The sequence below is a fragment of the Coffea arabica genome, chromosome 2e, assembly GCF_036785885.1.
Source record: "Coffea arabica cultivar ET-39 chromosome 2e, Coffea Arabica ET-39 HiFi, whole genome shotgun sequence".
Classification (NCBI taxonomy): Eukaryota; Viridiplantae; Streptophyta; class Magnoliopsida; order Gentianales; family Rubiaceae; genus Coffea; species Coffea arabica.
In genome coordinates this window covers 30,385,111-30,401,553 of record NC_092313.1, presented here as the reverse complement: position 1 = coordinate 30,401,553, position 16,443 = coordinate 30,385,111, and the positions used below count along the sequence as shown (strand labels likewise).

The 16,443-nt window shown below is 34.9% G+C and overlaps 2 protein-coding genes across 36 annotated transcripts; both read left to right on the top strand.

Moving 5' to 3' along the window:
* Nucleotides 1-1,648: 1,648 nt before the first annotated feature.
* On the top strand, nt 1,649-6,930 carry LOC113729602 (uncharacterized). Of its 35 annotated transcripts, XR_011840689.1 has the most exons (13): nt 1,682-1,965; nt 2,067-2,134; nt 2,266-2,302; nt 2,414-2,482; nt 2,729-2,812; nt 3,189-3,230; nt 3,337-3,436; nt 4,560-4,736; nt 4,923-5,007; nt 5,102-5,638; nt 5,838-5,990; nt 6,425-6,551; nt 6,655-6,930. XR_011840689.1 is itself a non-coding variant. In XM_072080313.1 (12 exons), exons 1-7 carry the CDS (start codon nt 1,914-1,916, stop codon nt 4,584-4,586), a joined length of 432 nt encoding a protein of 143 aa, XP_071936414.1. In that variant the 5' UTR covers nt 1,649-1,913; the 3' UTR covers nt 4,587-4,736; nt 4,923-5,007; nt 5,102-5,638; nt 5,838-5,990; nt 6,425-6,551; nt 6,655-6,930. The 35 variants fall into 35 exon arrangements, 6 of the variants coding, with proteins under 6 accessions (XP_071936414.1, XP_071936416.1, XP_071936413.1 ...); XM_072080313.1 differs by lacking the exon at nt 2,414-2,482 and having other exon boundaries at nt 1,649-1,965; nt 2,229-2,302; nt 4,575-4,736; XM_072080312.1 differs by lacking the exon at nt 2,414-2,482 and having other exon boundaries at nt 1,651-1,965; nt 2,229-2,302.
* Nucleotides 6,931-11,106: 4,176 nt separating this feature from the next.
* LOC113732367 (N-terminal acetyltransferase A complex catalytic subunit NAA10) lies at nt 11,107-13,670 on the top strand. Its single transcript, XM_027258081.2, has 2 exons — nt 11,107-11,548; nt 13,195-13,670. The coding sequence occupies exons 1-2, from the start codon at nt 11,249-11,251 to the stop codon at nt 13,480-13,482; spliced, it is 588 nt and encodes a 195-aa protein (XP_027113882.1). The 5' UTR covers nt 11,107-11,248; the 3' UTR covers nt 13,483-13,670.
* The last annotated feature ends 2,773 nt before the right edge of the window (nt 13,671-16,443 follow it).

The following is a 16,443-nucleotide window of genomic DNA, read 5'->3' as shown; positions in this document are numbered from 1 at the left end:
TTAGGGTTAATCACATTTTATTCTCTTAAAGAATACCACATTTTTCAGTTTACATCCTAACCTTTAATTTTGCTCACTTAACCCCCTTTAGGACAAAATTGCCCTTGCATTATTTTGACTTTTCATTTACCTTATTTTCCTTTCTTTTATGTCTTTTTCTCTTTCTTCTTTATTTAATTCTTCCTCTTTCCCAAAAAAATCTTCACCTTAATGATTGAAATTAAAAAAGAGGAATTGCAGAGATCTATCTTCTCCTTAAATGATTAAAAAAATATTCAAACACTTTCTTAAAATACAATTTTTTTAGCCTTTCAATTCTTTTAATTTTGGGTTTTCCTCTTTCCTTTCTAGTTTCTCATTTTATTCCCAAAAAAATATCTTAAGATGAAATTGTGACCTGATTAATAATCATCAATTGAAATTTGTGACACATGGCGTCATACAAAAAATCAAAATTAGTTTTTGATGTCTTTTAAACCTTCACCCAGAAATATGCAATTACAAACTCAAAACAAAAATTTTCGTTGAAATGGAATTTCTATTGGGAAGGATGAAAGAGAGCAGAAAGAGAAAAAGAAATAAAAGAAACAAAAACAATTTCATCTTATGATATTTTCTTGAGAATAAAATGACAAACTAGAAAGGAAAGAGGAAAATCCAAAATTATAAGAATTGAAAGGCTAAAAAATTGTATTTTAGGAAAGTAATTTAAATATTATTTTAATCATTTAAGGAGAAGATAGATCTCTGCAATTCCTCTTTTTTAATTTCAATCATTAAGGTGAAGATTTTTGTGGAAAAGAGGAAGAATTAAATAAAGAAGAAAGGAAAAAAGAAATAAAAGAAAGGAAAACAAGATAAATGAAAAGTTAAAATAATGCAAGGGCAATTTTATCCTAAAGGGAGTTAAGTGACCAAAATTAAAGGTTAAGGGATAAATTGAAAAATAAGATATTCTTTAAGGGAATAAAACGTGATTAACCCTTATATATATATATATATAACATGCTTCATATTATCTTCGTTTACTACATCCTTCAAAAATCGGAATACATGAAGGGATCTTCAATGCGGCTCATTTCTTTCTTAATTCTTGCAATTCTTGCTTCTGGGATCCTACTATCAAATGAGGTGATTAGAGTAGAGGGAAAACCTCCTCTTCCAAGATGTGAAGTTAATGATGACTGTTTACTAGTATGTGGGACATGCAAATTCTATCTCTGCCGTAATACTTGGTGCGTTCGGGCAGATGTCAAATGGGAATCTCTCAAAGGATAGTCTTGATCGAGTGAACGGAGATGTCGATTGATTTCATAGTTTTGGAGTCCTTTGACACTTTTTTAATTAGTCATGTGTATGTTGCGTAGGACGCGGAGTTTGTTCTTCAATATTATGTTTCTGCTATCCAAGTACTCATCATTTCTACAAAATTTTTTTTTTTACATAAACTTTCTATTTGCATATATTCATCAACCTAAGGTAGACTAAGTGCTTAGGAAAGTCTCCAAGGGTGCGTGGTTTTGGTGACGTGTCAGTTCATGATTTGCTGAAATGTTGTCGTCCTCCAGCTGCTCACGTGACTTGATGGTTGGAAATTGGGATGTAAATTCCGTTTGTGAGCCACCGAGTCTTTTTGCTTGCATCCAACCCACTAAAGAGAGTGATAATAGTAGTAATAGTCCTTTTTCTTTTTCAAACACTGTGGTTGGGCGGTTGGGCCTATGTCTCTTTCCCACCTTACCTAATGTCAGCTTTTTTGGTCACACCTACTGGATCAGAACCATCATTTATCCCTCCCTCTTTGTTCATCGTCTCTCTCTCTCTCTCTCTCTCTCTCTCTTTCTCTTCGTTTCTTCTTCTCCGACGAGAAAGCCCCCTTCTTCTCTTTCTCTTTTCTTTGTCTTCGTCTTCTGATGGAGAATAATGATAAGCCAAAAAAGATGGTTTATGTATATACTTTTAAAGGTTCTTGTTTCTTCCTTTGCAGAACTTCTCTAGCCCTCATTTTTTTCTTTTTTTTTTAAATGGGTTGTAGTTGTCTAATTTACATATTTCTGATATTGCAGGTGACAAATTGGAAATTACTTCCGGCAACCTGATGACATCTTGCAAGTCTTTTGTTTCCTTTTCTAAAGTACATTCTGTATGCTTAAAAGTTTTGATTCTTCTAATTCCTCCACTTTCTTATGCCCGAGTTCTTTTGTACTTTTTTTTTTTGTTTTCTGAAGAAACCGTGTTGTGGGTTTTTCTGTTTTTTCCCAATAGAGCAAGGGATCAATGATAAAGGAGGCATCTTTTTCAGGTTTGAGGTTATGTTTAATAGTTTTTATCAATGATTTTTTAAATCAATAGCCTATTGTTGTTTTTTTGCTTGAACTATTTTTATTTATCGGTAGCCTTCTTGATTTTCAAGTTTAGAAGAGATTTTTGCAGTTTTTTGGGACAAAAACAGCTTGGATGAGTTTTTAGGAAAATTGCCTTGGTGAGTTTCTTGCTACAGATTTATGTGTTTTGGACTATTGTTATCTAAGTGCTTTTGTAACGTTGTCTTTTTTATGAACTGACTTCAAGTTTTTTCCTCGTTTTTTTATAACTGATGTTGGTATATGCTTTTGCCGTTGTGGCGAGTTCATTTTAAACTTCCTGCCTTTTTCTTTCTGTTTTCAGTTTTTCTTTCTATTCTTGTGATTGCCTGTTTTACATCCGTATGGTATGCCTTTCTTTGTAGAATTCGCTGGCCTTTTGATTCTTGCAAGGAGCCTTCTTTGAAGCTAATCCTTTATCATTTGTTGGGACAGGAATTCTGTTGCAGGTCAGATGCTTGTTTATTTGTCTTGTTTGCTTTTTCTTTTTGTCGTACATTCTTTATTTAGTTGCCACTTTTGCTTTTCCGTTTTTAGTTCATGCATGAGTATCACCTCTGCGTAATAGTTGTTAACTCGCATGTAAGAGTTGCCATGCATGGTTTAAAAAATTTATGCTCTGTTCTTTTTGCTTCTTACTTTTTGGCAATAGGCTGGTATGCATGCATGTTTTTTATTTCATTGTATCATATATCTTATGTTCTTTATAGCAGTTCGTAAATGTTGTTTTTGTTCTTCTTTGCAATCATTCGACTATAGTTTTTGGTGGCTATTGTAAATTGCCATTGGCTGATTTTTTTTTTTTTTTGGACTGATGGTTCTTAGTCATTTAAGTCAGGTGGATAGAAATACTATTCGTCAAAAATGGTATGTTGAAATGTCACAGAGTGAGAAGGCTGTGCTTTCATGTCGGAGGCGTGAAGCCAGGCTTTTGGAAAAAAAGGGAGAAATCCTCACGCTCTTATGTTCATAGGGTACCGTTTGGTTGCATAGAAGCTGGTGTTTGTTTTCCTGGTTCTACTCTTGAGGGCGATAGCAAGCTACTCTTGAAGGCTATGGTTTTACTCCTCGAGGTATATGTGCCGTTGTAGTATTTTACTCGTCTATTCTGTATCTGTTAGTTTATTTAGCCTTGTGTCAAATCATTATCTTTGAATGGCTTCACATTTCTGTGCCATTTACGATTGAAGCCATCTATTTTTGCACATTACAGCAGCTCCATTGAATGACATAGTTCAGGTTACAAAAGGTCAACCAGAATCTAGTGTTGGAAAAAAAACTGTCTTCTCATCTTTGGCCGAACGTTTGGCCTTCTATTAATGATCAGCCTTCTTAGCACAGTCATAAAGAAGTCTTACCTAAAGGATTGCCTGACCTTTTAGATAACATTACAGTCTTCAATGAGAACGAACAAACTTGGGATTCTCAAAATGTCAACCAAATAACATACTTCAATCTTTAAAGGACTCAAACTCTGGAATCCTTAACTCTTTGAACACTCCGTCTTTAAATCGTTTGTCCAGAGACTGTGTTTCCTCTTCTATTGCATTGAATCCCTGATCTTTCAGCATTCCGCGAGGTAGAGATATTACTGCATCCAACAAATCATTCTTCTAGCTTTTCTTATTCAGCCTTTAGTATCGTTGTCTTTCATAAACTATTCTTAATAAAATAAGGCTGTCTATTTATGCACGTTGCAGCAACTCCATTCAATGACAGAGCTCAGCGTTAGAAATGTCAGATAGAAACTAATGCTGGAAAAAGGAAGAAAAAGGAAAAAAAAATGACATCTATCTTTTGATTCCTTACCTAATGACCAGCCTTGTAAGCGGAGGCATGGAAATGCATTGTCTAAGACATGGTCTCCTGTTTCAGAAGTTAACATTGCGATCTCTTAAGACAATGAACAAACCTGTGGTGCTTGATGTTAAAATACAGCTAACATCTTTGAACCTACGCGGAACTTGAATTCTAAAATTCTTGGTTCTTTGCAGAGTCCATTTTTGAATTGCTCGTCAAATGACTGTATTTATTCTTCTACTACATTGAATCTCCAGTCTTCTAGTACTTCTCAAGACACAAATATTATTATATGTACCAATTATTTTGCTTGCTTTTCTTGTTCAATCTCCGGTACTTAAAAAAAATTCTTCTCCACTTCTAAGATAATGTTGTGTCTTTTGGGCACCTTATTAGGATTTGCCATTGCAGATATCCCATTGATTCAGAAAAATATGGTGGTTCATTCTCAAATAATAAATGATGTGTCGACTAACAAAGATGGGACCAGCAAATCATCTGATATTCCTGTTGGTTTTGCAACTTGAATGAAGGATCATACAAATGTTATGCCGACAAGAACGACGCAGTCAGGTTAGTTGATATGTAGGTTATGCTGAAAGGGGGCAAAAGCGTTTCATCCTTGTTGGAGTATCGTATATGTGATGAATATGTATTTCTGTCCTTGAAATATTTAAAAAAAAGAGCAGCTGCTTATAAAATCCTTGAGCATTAACTGCCTTAAGCTTGATTATGCTACTATTTGATCATTTGTTTCAGGAGGGCTCCCACAATATATGTTAACATTTTCTCTTGGGAAGCTGCAACACAATTTCCAATAGCAACACAGACGGCAAGAGGAGGGGCAAGTTTCTCTTGCTACTGTTACTGACTGTCCATTTGAGTATCAATGTTAATTATTATATATTCTAAGCTGAATATTCTGCGGATCTTGGCAGATGCAATGGGGCTTGGGAAAACTGTGATGACTATTGCTCTGATTCTTGCAAGGCAAGGCAGAGGTACCCTGAGGATTAAGAATCAATTGCCAAAAGTGAGGGTGATACAGAGTACATCAAGAAAAAGAAAAAAGAATCTGATCTCAAACCTTTTAGAAAAGTGAAAGGCAGCACCCTCATTATTTGTCCTATGGCGTTGCTTGGCCAGTGGAAGATGAGTCCCTATAATATATTTGATTCAGCCAGAATAACAAAGTTTTTTGAGTTTGTATGCATTCTGAATAGGTTTAGCTACATTGTTCTGAAACTGCATTACTGATTTTCTGATCGTATGTTAGTTAATGGATAGGCACAAGGATATACTGTCGTCTTCTGTGAATAAGAATTTACTGAATGAACAGGATGAACTTGAAACACACTCAAAGCCAGATAGCATCTCCGTTTCTGTCTTTTTTGGTGGGGATCGGAGCAGTGACCCTAGAGTGATTGCTGAACCTAATGTGATCTTGACCACACACAGTGTCTTAACGGCTGCTTGTAAGAATATAAGCTAGCTATTTCCATTTTTTGTTACTTTCCACCACCAAAATGCATTTACTTGTAGCTTATAAGAATGAAAAGCTGGCCATTTCCATTTTTTTAAGTTTCCACCACTTAAATCCAATGGCTAATGCTGCTTGTTCTTTTCCCCTGTTGAAACATTTTTAATGATTACTATTTTATATGTTCAACACAGGATGGGGAGAAGAGCATTTTCCACAGAGTTGACTGGTACAGAGTGGTTTTGGATGAAGCTCATACCATCAAGTCCTATAAAACTCTAGGTGCCCAGGCTGCCTTCAAATTGTCATCCTATTGCATGTGGTGTCTTACTGGTACCCCTCTTCAGGTATGGCAGCAGCAAAGAATTCTGGCATTAGTTGAACAAGTGCCGGAGTAATGTTTTTCCTGATTGTTATTAAACCACTGGCTATTGTCTAGCATGTATCAATTAAGGTCATTATCAATTGCTGCAGAACAAGTTGGAAGACCTTTATAACCTACTTTACTTCTTGCATGTTGAACCATGGTGTAACTAGGCTTGGTGAGCTTATTATTTTTTTTTTTTGACAATTTTATGGCTGATGCTCGAGATGATTTAAAAACAAGCAGTTACTATTCAGTTTTTGCGTTACATTTCCTAGAAAAATTGTTCACAGAGTTAAAGATGGCCAAATCTTTTTTTTTTTGTTTATTGTTATTTTTTTAATCAACATTATAACGCAAATGAGCTTGTTCCTTCGCTCTTCCCATTTGCTGAAATTTGTTTACTGCTTGTTATAGGTGGCAAAAACTGATTCAGAAGCCATATGAGAGTGGTGATTATAGAGGGATAAAGCTGATCAAGGCTATTTGGAGGCCACTAAAGCTCTACTATTTACAGACAGAAGTGATTATCATTTCTTTTTATGTAATAACTGTTTCCTTCTATTTCTTCAACAGCTTATAGTACTTTCTTTTTTTATCTCCACCAAAATGTAGATTTAACTCAACATCTCCTGACTACTCTACAGGGAAATATGGTTATGTGTTACATCAAGCCTTCTCCTTCTAGATTTAGACTGACCAGATATGTAGCTCATGAAATAATCACTGCCTATGGATGAAGCTCTCAATATTGACAACCTCAACATCAACAATCTCAAGATTAATGACTGACAATCTACTTGTTGTGTTATTTTTAATTGTACCTTTGCTACACCGACGATCTACAGTCTACTTATTATCTTTTTTTTTTTTGTCAAAAGACAGTCTACTTATTATCTGTTTTTGGTCATAACTTTACTACATCTATAGTCTATTATGTCCTTTATTATACTTTTCGATTTCATTTTTTTTTTCTAGATTCTTATTAGCTTATTGGGCAAAACTAGGCATGCCAGTCTTCGAATTCTACACCGCGCGTACGCGCGGTGTACACCTCCTAGTTATTTAGAAGCGCAGAAGGCTGAGGGGGACAGTAAAGTGTCGTCCCTCTTGGTGTTTTGCCGGTTCTTTGGTGATTTTGTGCGACCTTAGGGGTAATTTTGGCAGGAGATTTCCCTTGCTGCCTACTTCTTTCTTTTGTATTTTGTCATTTCTCGTTTAGTGTTTCACCCTTGTGCTGCATGTGGCTTTTTAATGCCCCCAAGCCACAGTTTATTTCGATTTTTCCATGATCTAAGCCTAAATAAAAAGAAAAAAAAATGCATGATGAGCCATAATTTGTTCCTGTTTTGCCATGCCCTGAGCCTAATAATTTTTTTTTAAAAAAAGACATGGTGCCTAGTTTTGGACTGATACTCTTTTTTTTACCCATTAGGAAAATATAAATTTAGATTAACATTTTAGTATGAATTCTTTTTTAAAAAAAGACATGGTGCCTAGTTTTGGACTGATACTCTTTTTTTTACCCATTAGGAAAATATAAATTTAGATTAACATTTTAGTATGAATTCTGCTCCAAATTTCGTCGGCATTCCTTACCAAAAAAAAATCTGCTCCAAATTTTGTCTACACTCCTGACCAAATAATAATAATAATAATAATAAAGGGTCTCTTGAGTGGCCATTTATATAACAATTTTTGCCCAAATGAAAAAAAAAGACTATAATTTAGGGCAGATGAAAAAAAAGACTATCAAAGAGGGATCAATGGATTACTTTGTATTGATGTTAATAAATGAAGAGTGTAATAAAAGATTCAAAAATTTGTTCCAAATTTATAAATTTTATTCCACATATTTTTTATTTATATTAAAGAAAAAAACAAAGGATCTCCTGATTAGACAGTTATTCAATACTTTCTAGACAAATCTACTATGATTGTTTCTGTATATTCTTTGTTTATTACTTAGGCCCTATTTGATAACCCAATTTGACACTTAAACTTAACGAATTCAAATCTTAACATGTTCAGACACGTTTGTTAACCAAAAATTGAACATTTGAAAGAATTAAGTGGCACTGAATTCCCCAAAAATAAATAATAAGTTATTCACTTATCACTGAATATGACATACACTCGAATGTATTTGATTTAATACTTAACAATTCAATAATTTAATGGGTTTAAATTTCAGTTTTCAAACTTCAGTTTTATCAAATGCACCCTTAATTTTAATAGTATAATAATAGTGATATCTTCTCTGTTGGATATGGTGAACTCCAATTGAATAAACATGACGTGATTAAAAAATCATCCCATAGATTTTACTCCAAATTTCTCTAAATTTCAAAATTTTTCCTTTTTCCTTTGAATTTAGTTAAACAATTTAGTGCTAATTATGCTCCAAATACCTCTCAATTCCTCAATTTTAGTGCTATTATTTGAGAGGTATTTAGCACTAAATTGTAACTTTAGTACGAAAAGTTGAATTGTGAGAAGAAATAAAATTTAGTACGAAAAGATAAACGATATAATCAATCAATTCACACAAAGTTACAATAAAATTGTGTCAAATTGAAGGTCGTTGAAAATGCAGAAAAGCAGAGCAACACATAAAACTAACCAACCTTATTCCAGAATCCCCACTGAGAGCTCTTTCTTGCTGTTGTTCCAAACCTATAAGATTATAACCAACCCAAACTAATTGGGGTTTGGCGACGAGAAAAATCCTATCTTGTAGCTAGGCAACGCGATAAGAGTCGCTAATTGCAGGTACTAAGAACACATCGACAAAATTAAGGAAAGAACTGAAAAATTGGAAGGGTGAAATCTAACCCCACGCTGAACCACCAGGAGTAGATGGGATTGAAGAGCATTCTGGGCTGATTAGTATGAAACCAAGTAGAATTATCCCAATCTTAGAATGCAAACAGGGAGAAATTGATAATTAACCGTTTAGGCGTTAACATACCAATGGTTCGGCAATTGAATTGGGTGTAATTAATGACGAAATAATAGGTATTTCAGAGTTAAGCTCGGATGGAAGAGAAAACGATGAGGCAAATCATTGTAGCCAAAGGCGAAAAGGGAAAACTTAACTCCTGAAACTGAAAGGGGATAAACTAACCAACGTTTGTGGCTCATAAATGCAAATTATAAATGATAGAGAAATGGGTTCCTACAATTGATAGAGAAATCGTTGGCACATTTCCTAAATCCGATTGTCATTCAAACGTTTTAGACAAAGCAACATCTCAAACGGTTATCTGCGGCTGAAAAGGGGAATTATTGGTAGTTAAAGGATATTTCGGTAATTACACCAACACACAAACATATATGGGTTGTACAAAATGCAAAAACAGTTGCATACTAATTACACATTCCATCAATACCCAGATGGCTCATCAATGACAACTTTAAATATATTAAATGGGGTCATTTCAGTAAACATACCTAAATACATGCTTCCTTAACTTGTACCTAAAGCTTTTAAACTAATACACAATATTTCACATTCCCAGAATGCCCCTATCTATGCGGTTGAAATTCAACCTATTCTTTGACCAAAACTCAATCTTATATAGTATAAGGATTTAATGCGTATATATGGGTCTGAGTAGGGTTTGGTATGAATTTGGATTTGGATATGAATCATAGAAAACCAAATCCTATCCAAATCCATAACTCTTTTACAGGGTTTGGGTCTGAGTTTAAGAAATTAAATCCAAATCCCACGCAAATACACTGGGTCTAGATTAGGTTTGGATAAGATCTGATCCATTGATATATCTAGTTAAATGTTTTGGATAAATTGTAATGTTAGATCAAGTATGGAATTTCGAAGAACCTTAAAAAGGCTGCTCGCTTAATTGCTATATGACATAAATTGAGATACTTGTTGATCTCGCTTGGTATTAATTAAGAATATGTTTTTAAGTATATATTGTCAGATCCCTCTCCCCTGTCTTTGGTTCTTAAATCTAATAATTCCCCTGCTAAAAAAGTGGGTCAAGTATTAACTGTAAGATTGTTTCAAAGGGGCACAAAATCTTACTAAGAAAGAATTCTTTGTTAAGCAATAGTTAATCAAAGTTTCAAAGAAATGGCTTCTTGGAAAATCTATATCGATATGTATTTTCGAGGGTTTTCAGCCTAAACTTCCCACTGATCCTCCAACTTCACATGTTTTTTTTTTCTTGGAATTTTGAATTATAAGGTAGGCATTAGAATGTGCACATTATAAAGAATTAGAATGTTTCCCAAATTTAAAAAGAAAGAAATAAATACACTCATACTTAGGGGTGCAATCAAGTCAAGCCGCTCGCGAGTAGCTTGCGAGCGGATTGGTCAAAAGCTTGGCTCGAGCTCGAGTTCGAGCTACTCGTTACATTTAATGAGTCGAGTTCGAACTCCAAAAATAAATACTCGAGTGCTCGACGAGCTTAATCGAGTTTTCATATTATATTTATATTATATATTTATATTATATTCATATTATATTTATATTATATATTTTGAGAAAATATTTATAAGTTTAGTTCAAAACTCGAACTCGAGTAGATCGGACTTGATATTTACTCGAGCTCGAATTTAATTTAATTTTATCGAGTCGAGCTCGAATCCAAATTTATATACTTGTTCGAGCTCGAGGTCGAACTCAAGTAACACAGATTGTGATCGAGTTCAAGATTGAGTATGGGGCTACTCGAGCTCGACTCGGTTAGATAGCATCCCTACTTATACTCACATAAAGCAAATATGAGACTTTTGTTTATATATATTCTAAAAAAAATGAAGTACATTTAATGTAGTCAACCATCTTTTCCTCTCCCCTAAAATGAAAAGAAAGAAAATCGTGGTATAGGATAAAACAAAAAAAATAATAATAATAGTGAGATGGAAAGGGGTGCAAATTTTTACAAAATAATCACCAATATGAGCACCTTCTATTTTCTTTAGAGGGCCGAACTAATCAGCAAACAAAACATGACTGACCCAGCCCAACTGAAAATTGTCCAATGAAAGCCCATTCTACGAAAAACCCAACCCGAAGTTTTAGGCTTTCTAGCCACCTTCCAACGTCCAAAGCAGCACTCTCTATTTCCTATAGCGACTTGGTTCTGCTCATCCCCTCTTCCACCCCCTTGTATTCATTGATTCCAAGAAAATTGTTGAAGCCAGAAACCCTTTTCAAAATCCCATCGAAATCCAATCAAAATCCATCATCGAAGGGAATTAACAATGGTTTGTATTCGCAAGGCAACAGTGGATGACCTATTGGCAATGCAAGCCTGCAATCTCTTCTGTTTACCAGAGAATTACCAGATGAAATACTACTTCTACCACATACTTTCTTGGCCACAGCTCCTCTATGTCGCTGAAGATTATAATGGGAAAATTGTGGGATATGTGTTGGCTAAGATGGAGGAGGAAAGCTCTGAGTGCCATGGCCATATCACTTCTCTTGCTGTTCTGAGGACTCATAGGAAACTTGGTTTAGCTACGAAATTAATGACTGCTGCCCAGAATGCCATGGAGCAAGTGGGTTTTCTTTCTTTTGTTCTATGTTATTTTTTGCTTTTGGTTCTTTCCCCTTAAAATTTAAGCTGGATGCATTGATTAAATCTGATATGGGTTGTGCTCATTGTGTCATTTTTTCCCCTAGAGTACATGCTTATGCAAGGAAGTTTGAGTTTAGGTATGGAATCGTCGTTGACTTCGGATGATTTTCGTTTATGCTGTCTGTTCTGAATATTAACTAGATTTTCATATTTGGAGGATTGGAGAACGAGTCTATCAAGATTCCAAGAGTTATGAATATTTGAACATGTAGTTTGTCATGGTCATGAGTCCTACAACTGAACTTTAGGGCAAGTTGGATTTTGGGAAATCTGATTTGAGCTGAAAGATTCGTCCTTTGTGTATCCATTTACAGCCTTATGCAAGAAAGTTTGTCTTTATATGGATTCATGTTAAATTATGTTGGCTTTTGTTCTCTTTGTGGAGTCTGATAGTATTGCGTGAAGAAAAATCTATTCTCCTTTTGACTCTATATTTCAATAATCTGATTTTGCCAAACCAATGACAACTGTGTTGTGTCATAAGCTTGTAAAATTGCCCGTAGTACTTTCTTATGAGAAATATACAGTCGTTTCTTGAGAAACTTTGTGGTGTTGGAAGTCCATTGTCTACTTTAGGTTTTGGAATTATGTAGCTCACAATTTTAATGTGGTTTGTTTGCCTTTCTTAAGTTTTATTGAATCCGTATGGTTGGGGAATAATTTGAAACAGTAGAATTCTTTTGTTTTGTGATGTTGCTTTTATGCATTTCAAGGAAATGAGGTTTTGTGTGGTTTATGTATATCTAAGTATGTTTAATAAAATTCCTTGACTGTTATGTTAGATCAATGTGTTTGGTTCTTTTTGGTAGTAGAATATCAACTAAGGTTTCCATCTTTGGAGGATTGGAGAAAGAGTCATTCAAGGATCCCAATGATTCTGAACAGTACTTGAATATGTACTTATCATGGTCCTGAGTGCTAGAACTCAACTCTAGGGGAATTTGATTTTGGGAAATCTGATTTAAGATGAAAGATTCGTCCTTTTTGTTCCCATTTACACCAGTATGCAAGAAAGTTTTAGCCTTTTTGTGGATTCTTGTTATATTATGTTAACTCGTGTTCAAGTTGTGGAGTCTGATAGTAAACAAATTCTGTTTTGATTGAACCTTCCAATTGTCTAATATTGCTGAACCAGGGACAAATTGGTTATGGGTTAGAAAGCTATAAAGTTGTCTGTAGCACTTGGTTTCTCATGAGAAAATATAAAATCCCCAGGTGTTGGGATTATTAGCACCCTATTAATCCTTATCTGCTTGGGTGCTGATTATTAGCACCCTTTTGGAGTAGATTATCTGCTTATGTGTTGGGATTATTAGCACCCTATTAATGCGGTATTTTGCTCTTTTAAGTTTGAATGAGTCAGTATAATTGGTGAATGGGGATTGAAATAGTATACCTCTTATTTTGGGTCTGTGACGATACTTTGATGCATTTCAAGGAATGAGTTTTGTTGTGTTTAAAATATACTCAATCATGTTTAGTGAAAATGCTTGACTGTTATTTTAAAATATTTTTCTTTGTTTCTTTTTTGGTATCCAAGTTTGTTCTTGTTTTGCTTTGGAACAGGTGTATGGAGCAGAATATGTGTCGCTGCATGTGAGAAAAAGTAATAGGGCTGCATTTAATTTGTACACGGAGACATTGGGCTACAAAATTCATGATGTGGAGGCCAAGTACTATGCAGATGGGGAGGATGCTTATGATATGAGGAAGCAGTTGAAGGGTAAAAAACATCAGCACCATCAGCACCACCACCACCACCATCACCATCATCATCACCATGGTGGTGGCTGTTGCTCCGGAGAAGCTAAGGTCGAAGGAAAAGCAGGTGAACCGGAAGCAAAGGCAGAGTGATGATCTCATCGAGAATATTGCTGAGTTTCTTGTAGGATGGTATTCTTGGTAATACTCAAAGCGAATGTAATCGTAATATTAGTAGCTTTTACTTCTTAAAAGTGTGTCATAACATATTCAAATTTGTGGTTCTCAAACTATGTGCTTGTAATGAAATTGGTTACCTGATGGTGATTAGTTTTTCTGAAGCTGATCTATTGATCTCTTAAACCATAAATTAGCTACAGGCATGCTACACATTTAGTATGAAATCCAGGGGATACTTTAATAATCATAGTTGGCTTTTGGTTGCATGTATTACATGATTGTCCAAGCATTAAAACTTTTAACAGCCTATTGAGCTGTTGTTTCATGGTTTTATACGTGTAACATTTAATGGCAGCTGGAGAGAAGAACTTGGAAGGTCCAATTATGAGATTTGGCTTCTTAGATGATGAAAATAGTCAGCAGGAATACAGATCCACTGTAAACCTTCATCAGATGAACTTATTCTCAATAAGAGTTGAATATTCCCTTCTCAGATTTTCCTTGTCTGTGGGTGAAGAATGTGCGCATATTATCTGGTTTTATCTCCAGTGCAATTTAGTGTACGCACCTGAACATTGTTGGCATGCTAGATTAAATGGTAGAGGGTTGATATGGTAATTAATTTTTCAGTAGTCTTGGATTGACAAATCCATAAATCATATGTTGTACACTTGCCTACTGTAGCTGAGAAGTGTAACTTTTGAAATTCTTCTACTGATAATTGGTAGGACTGTGAGTTAGGTGGCAGAGTTAGTCCTCTAATTGGTTCAATTTAAAGGAGCCTTTGTTTCAACATTTGGTTTTTGCTGAAGATTTCCATAGACAGATGCAGACATAATTTGTTAGCAGGTATCTTGCATTTTCTTTGCACAATAATTGAAAAAAAGATTCATTTAGTTATCTTTGAAGTGGCTTGGGTTGATAGTATGTCTTCAAGGTTACCTGAACTGAGCGCTGATACTCCACAATGTCCCTTCACACTCTCTCTTAGTTGTTGGCAGTTGTCGAGTTAGTGAAAAGGAGTATGATAGAATTGCCAAGCATATTTTCCAGATGCTTCATTCAAGGGAGTTAAATATGAGTGAAGATTTATGTGGAATATGATTCTTTTATCTTTTCCAAATTTAGCATATTTGGTACCTAGATTTTTCTGTGTTCAATGACGTGCTGAAGTTTGTTAATGTGACAGTTTATTATAGGCTGAAATTTTTTCCTTGAACAATGTCATGATATTGGTAAAATGATTGAGCATAGGTCATGGATCAATGAATAGTTTGATCTATCAATCAAGCATACTCACCTTCTAAATCTGGAATTATTTGGAATTTGAATTTATTTGTGGTGGTACATGAGAGTTTTAGAGATCAGCAAGTCATATAGCATGAAAAGTTTAATATAAGGGATCAGTAGATGGTAATCTCTTATCGTGTGGCTTTTGCTGATTTCTGTGGAGACATGCCACCGTGAAATGAAGAGGTGGTGTTTTGTGTTTGTAGGCACTATCGAGTTCAAAAGGAAAGATTTTTCTTAAGATTTATTTCAAATATATTTTTAGCCATTTTGGATTATTAGTATAGTTTCAACTTAAGAGTCATCTCTCCAATTGCGACCTTATTTTCTTGAACTGTTGATTGAGTTTGAATTCTGCATCTTCCTTTTCGTAGTTTTTGGCGTATCACTAGACTTTTGTATTAACCATCAGTTTTAGTAATGATGAAAGATTATTGGTTTCCAGTATAAGATAAATGATCATTTGTATGCATCTTTTCTGTACTTGCACAAAAAGTAACAGAAGTTTGGTTCAATGGATATATGTCGTGTCTCTATATGGACAATTTTATACTCCTATGCATGCTCACGTATGCTGTGCTTTGAGAGGACGTTTGACATGGGTAACTTGTGTATATTGTGTTAGTTTTTCGAGAAACCTTTGGGGAAAAAAAGTTATATCGAGAAAATTAACTAGGCAGGCAGCGTGAACCCGTGGCTTAAAACTGCTGTTTTTTTTTTCCCCCTTTCTTTCTTTTCCGGAGAAACCCAATGGCTGGTGATGGAATCAAAATTGGCAATAATTAAAGTAGTCCAGCTTAGGTTTAGGTTTAATCGTTACTGTAAATACAGTCTGCTACTTGTTTGAAGGTCTTTGAGAACATGGGTTTTTCTTAGCCAAATTATGAGACTGCAATTGTTGGATCAGGTATATTGTTGTCCTGTCTCCTAGACAATTTTCCACATTCAGGACTTTTTTGGCTCATCTGATTGAGGGAGAACGCAGGCCATTGACATCTTGTTTTGCTTGTTGGCGTCTTTAGCCTGTATTATTGCTTCTGATCTGTTTAACAAACATAATTTAAAGCTGGTGCACTCCACGGAATACCTATGTAGCCTATCTAACTCAATAAATTTATGGCATTGTTGAGCCTGAACTTTCTCCATTAGACTGGAATCTGTAGACAGCGAAGGGGACACCAATTATTTTCTGGCGACTCGTGGGACGTGAAGAAATGGAAATAGCTACTCTTAGAAACGAAATGAGCTGCCGCTACTAGAGAGAAGTGCTTGCTTGTTTTGTCGGTGGTAAAAGATGTTTAGATTTTAAACCAAATTTAGGATGAATGAATTTTCTGTGTATTGTATCCCTTATATTTCAATTGTTAACATGAAGGATAACTGATTTAAGTTTGGGCCAATCCAAATATGGCTCAAGACTCAATCATTTCTTGGACCAAGAATGAGTTTTACATTTGTGAGCCTTATGGAGTTGAGATTAGGGTCAAGAATATAATTTTTTTTTAATGTGAATTGAGTTTAAACATGCTAAAATCTAACTCATAATACTCAATTGATAGGCCTAGTTCCAACCTACCAATCTCCACCATCAATTTCACCCTAAATTTTCTTCCATCAATCCACCCCACTTATTTTATATCTAAA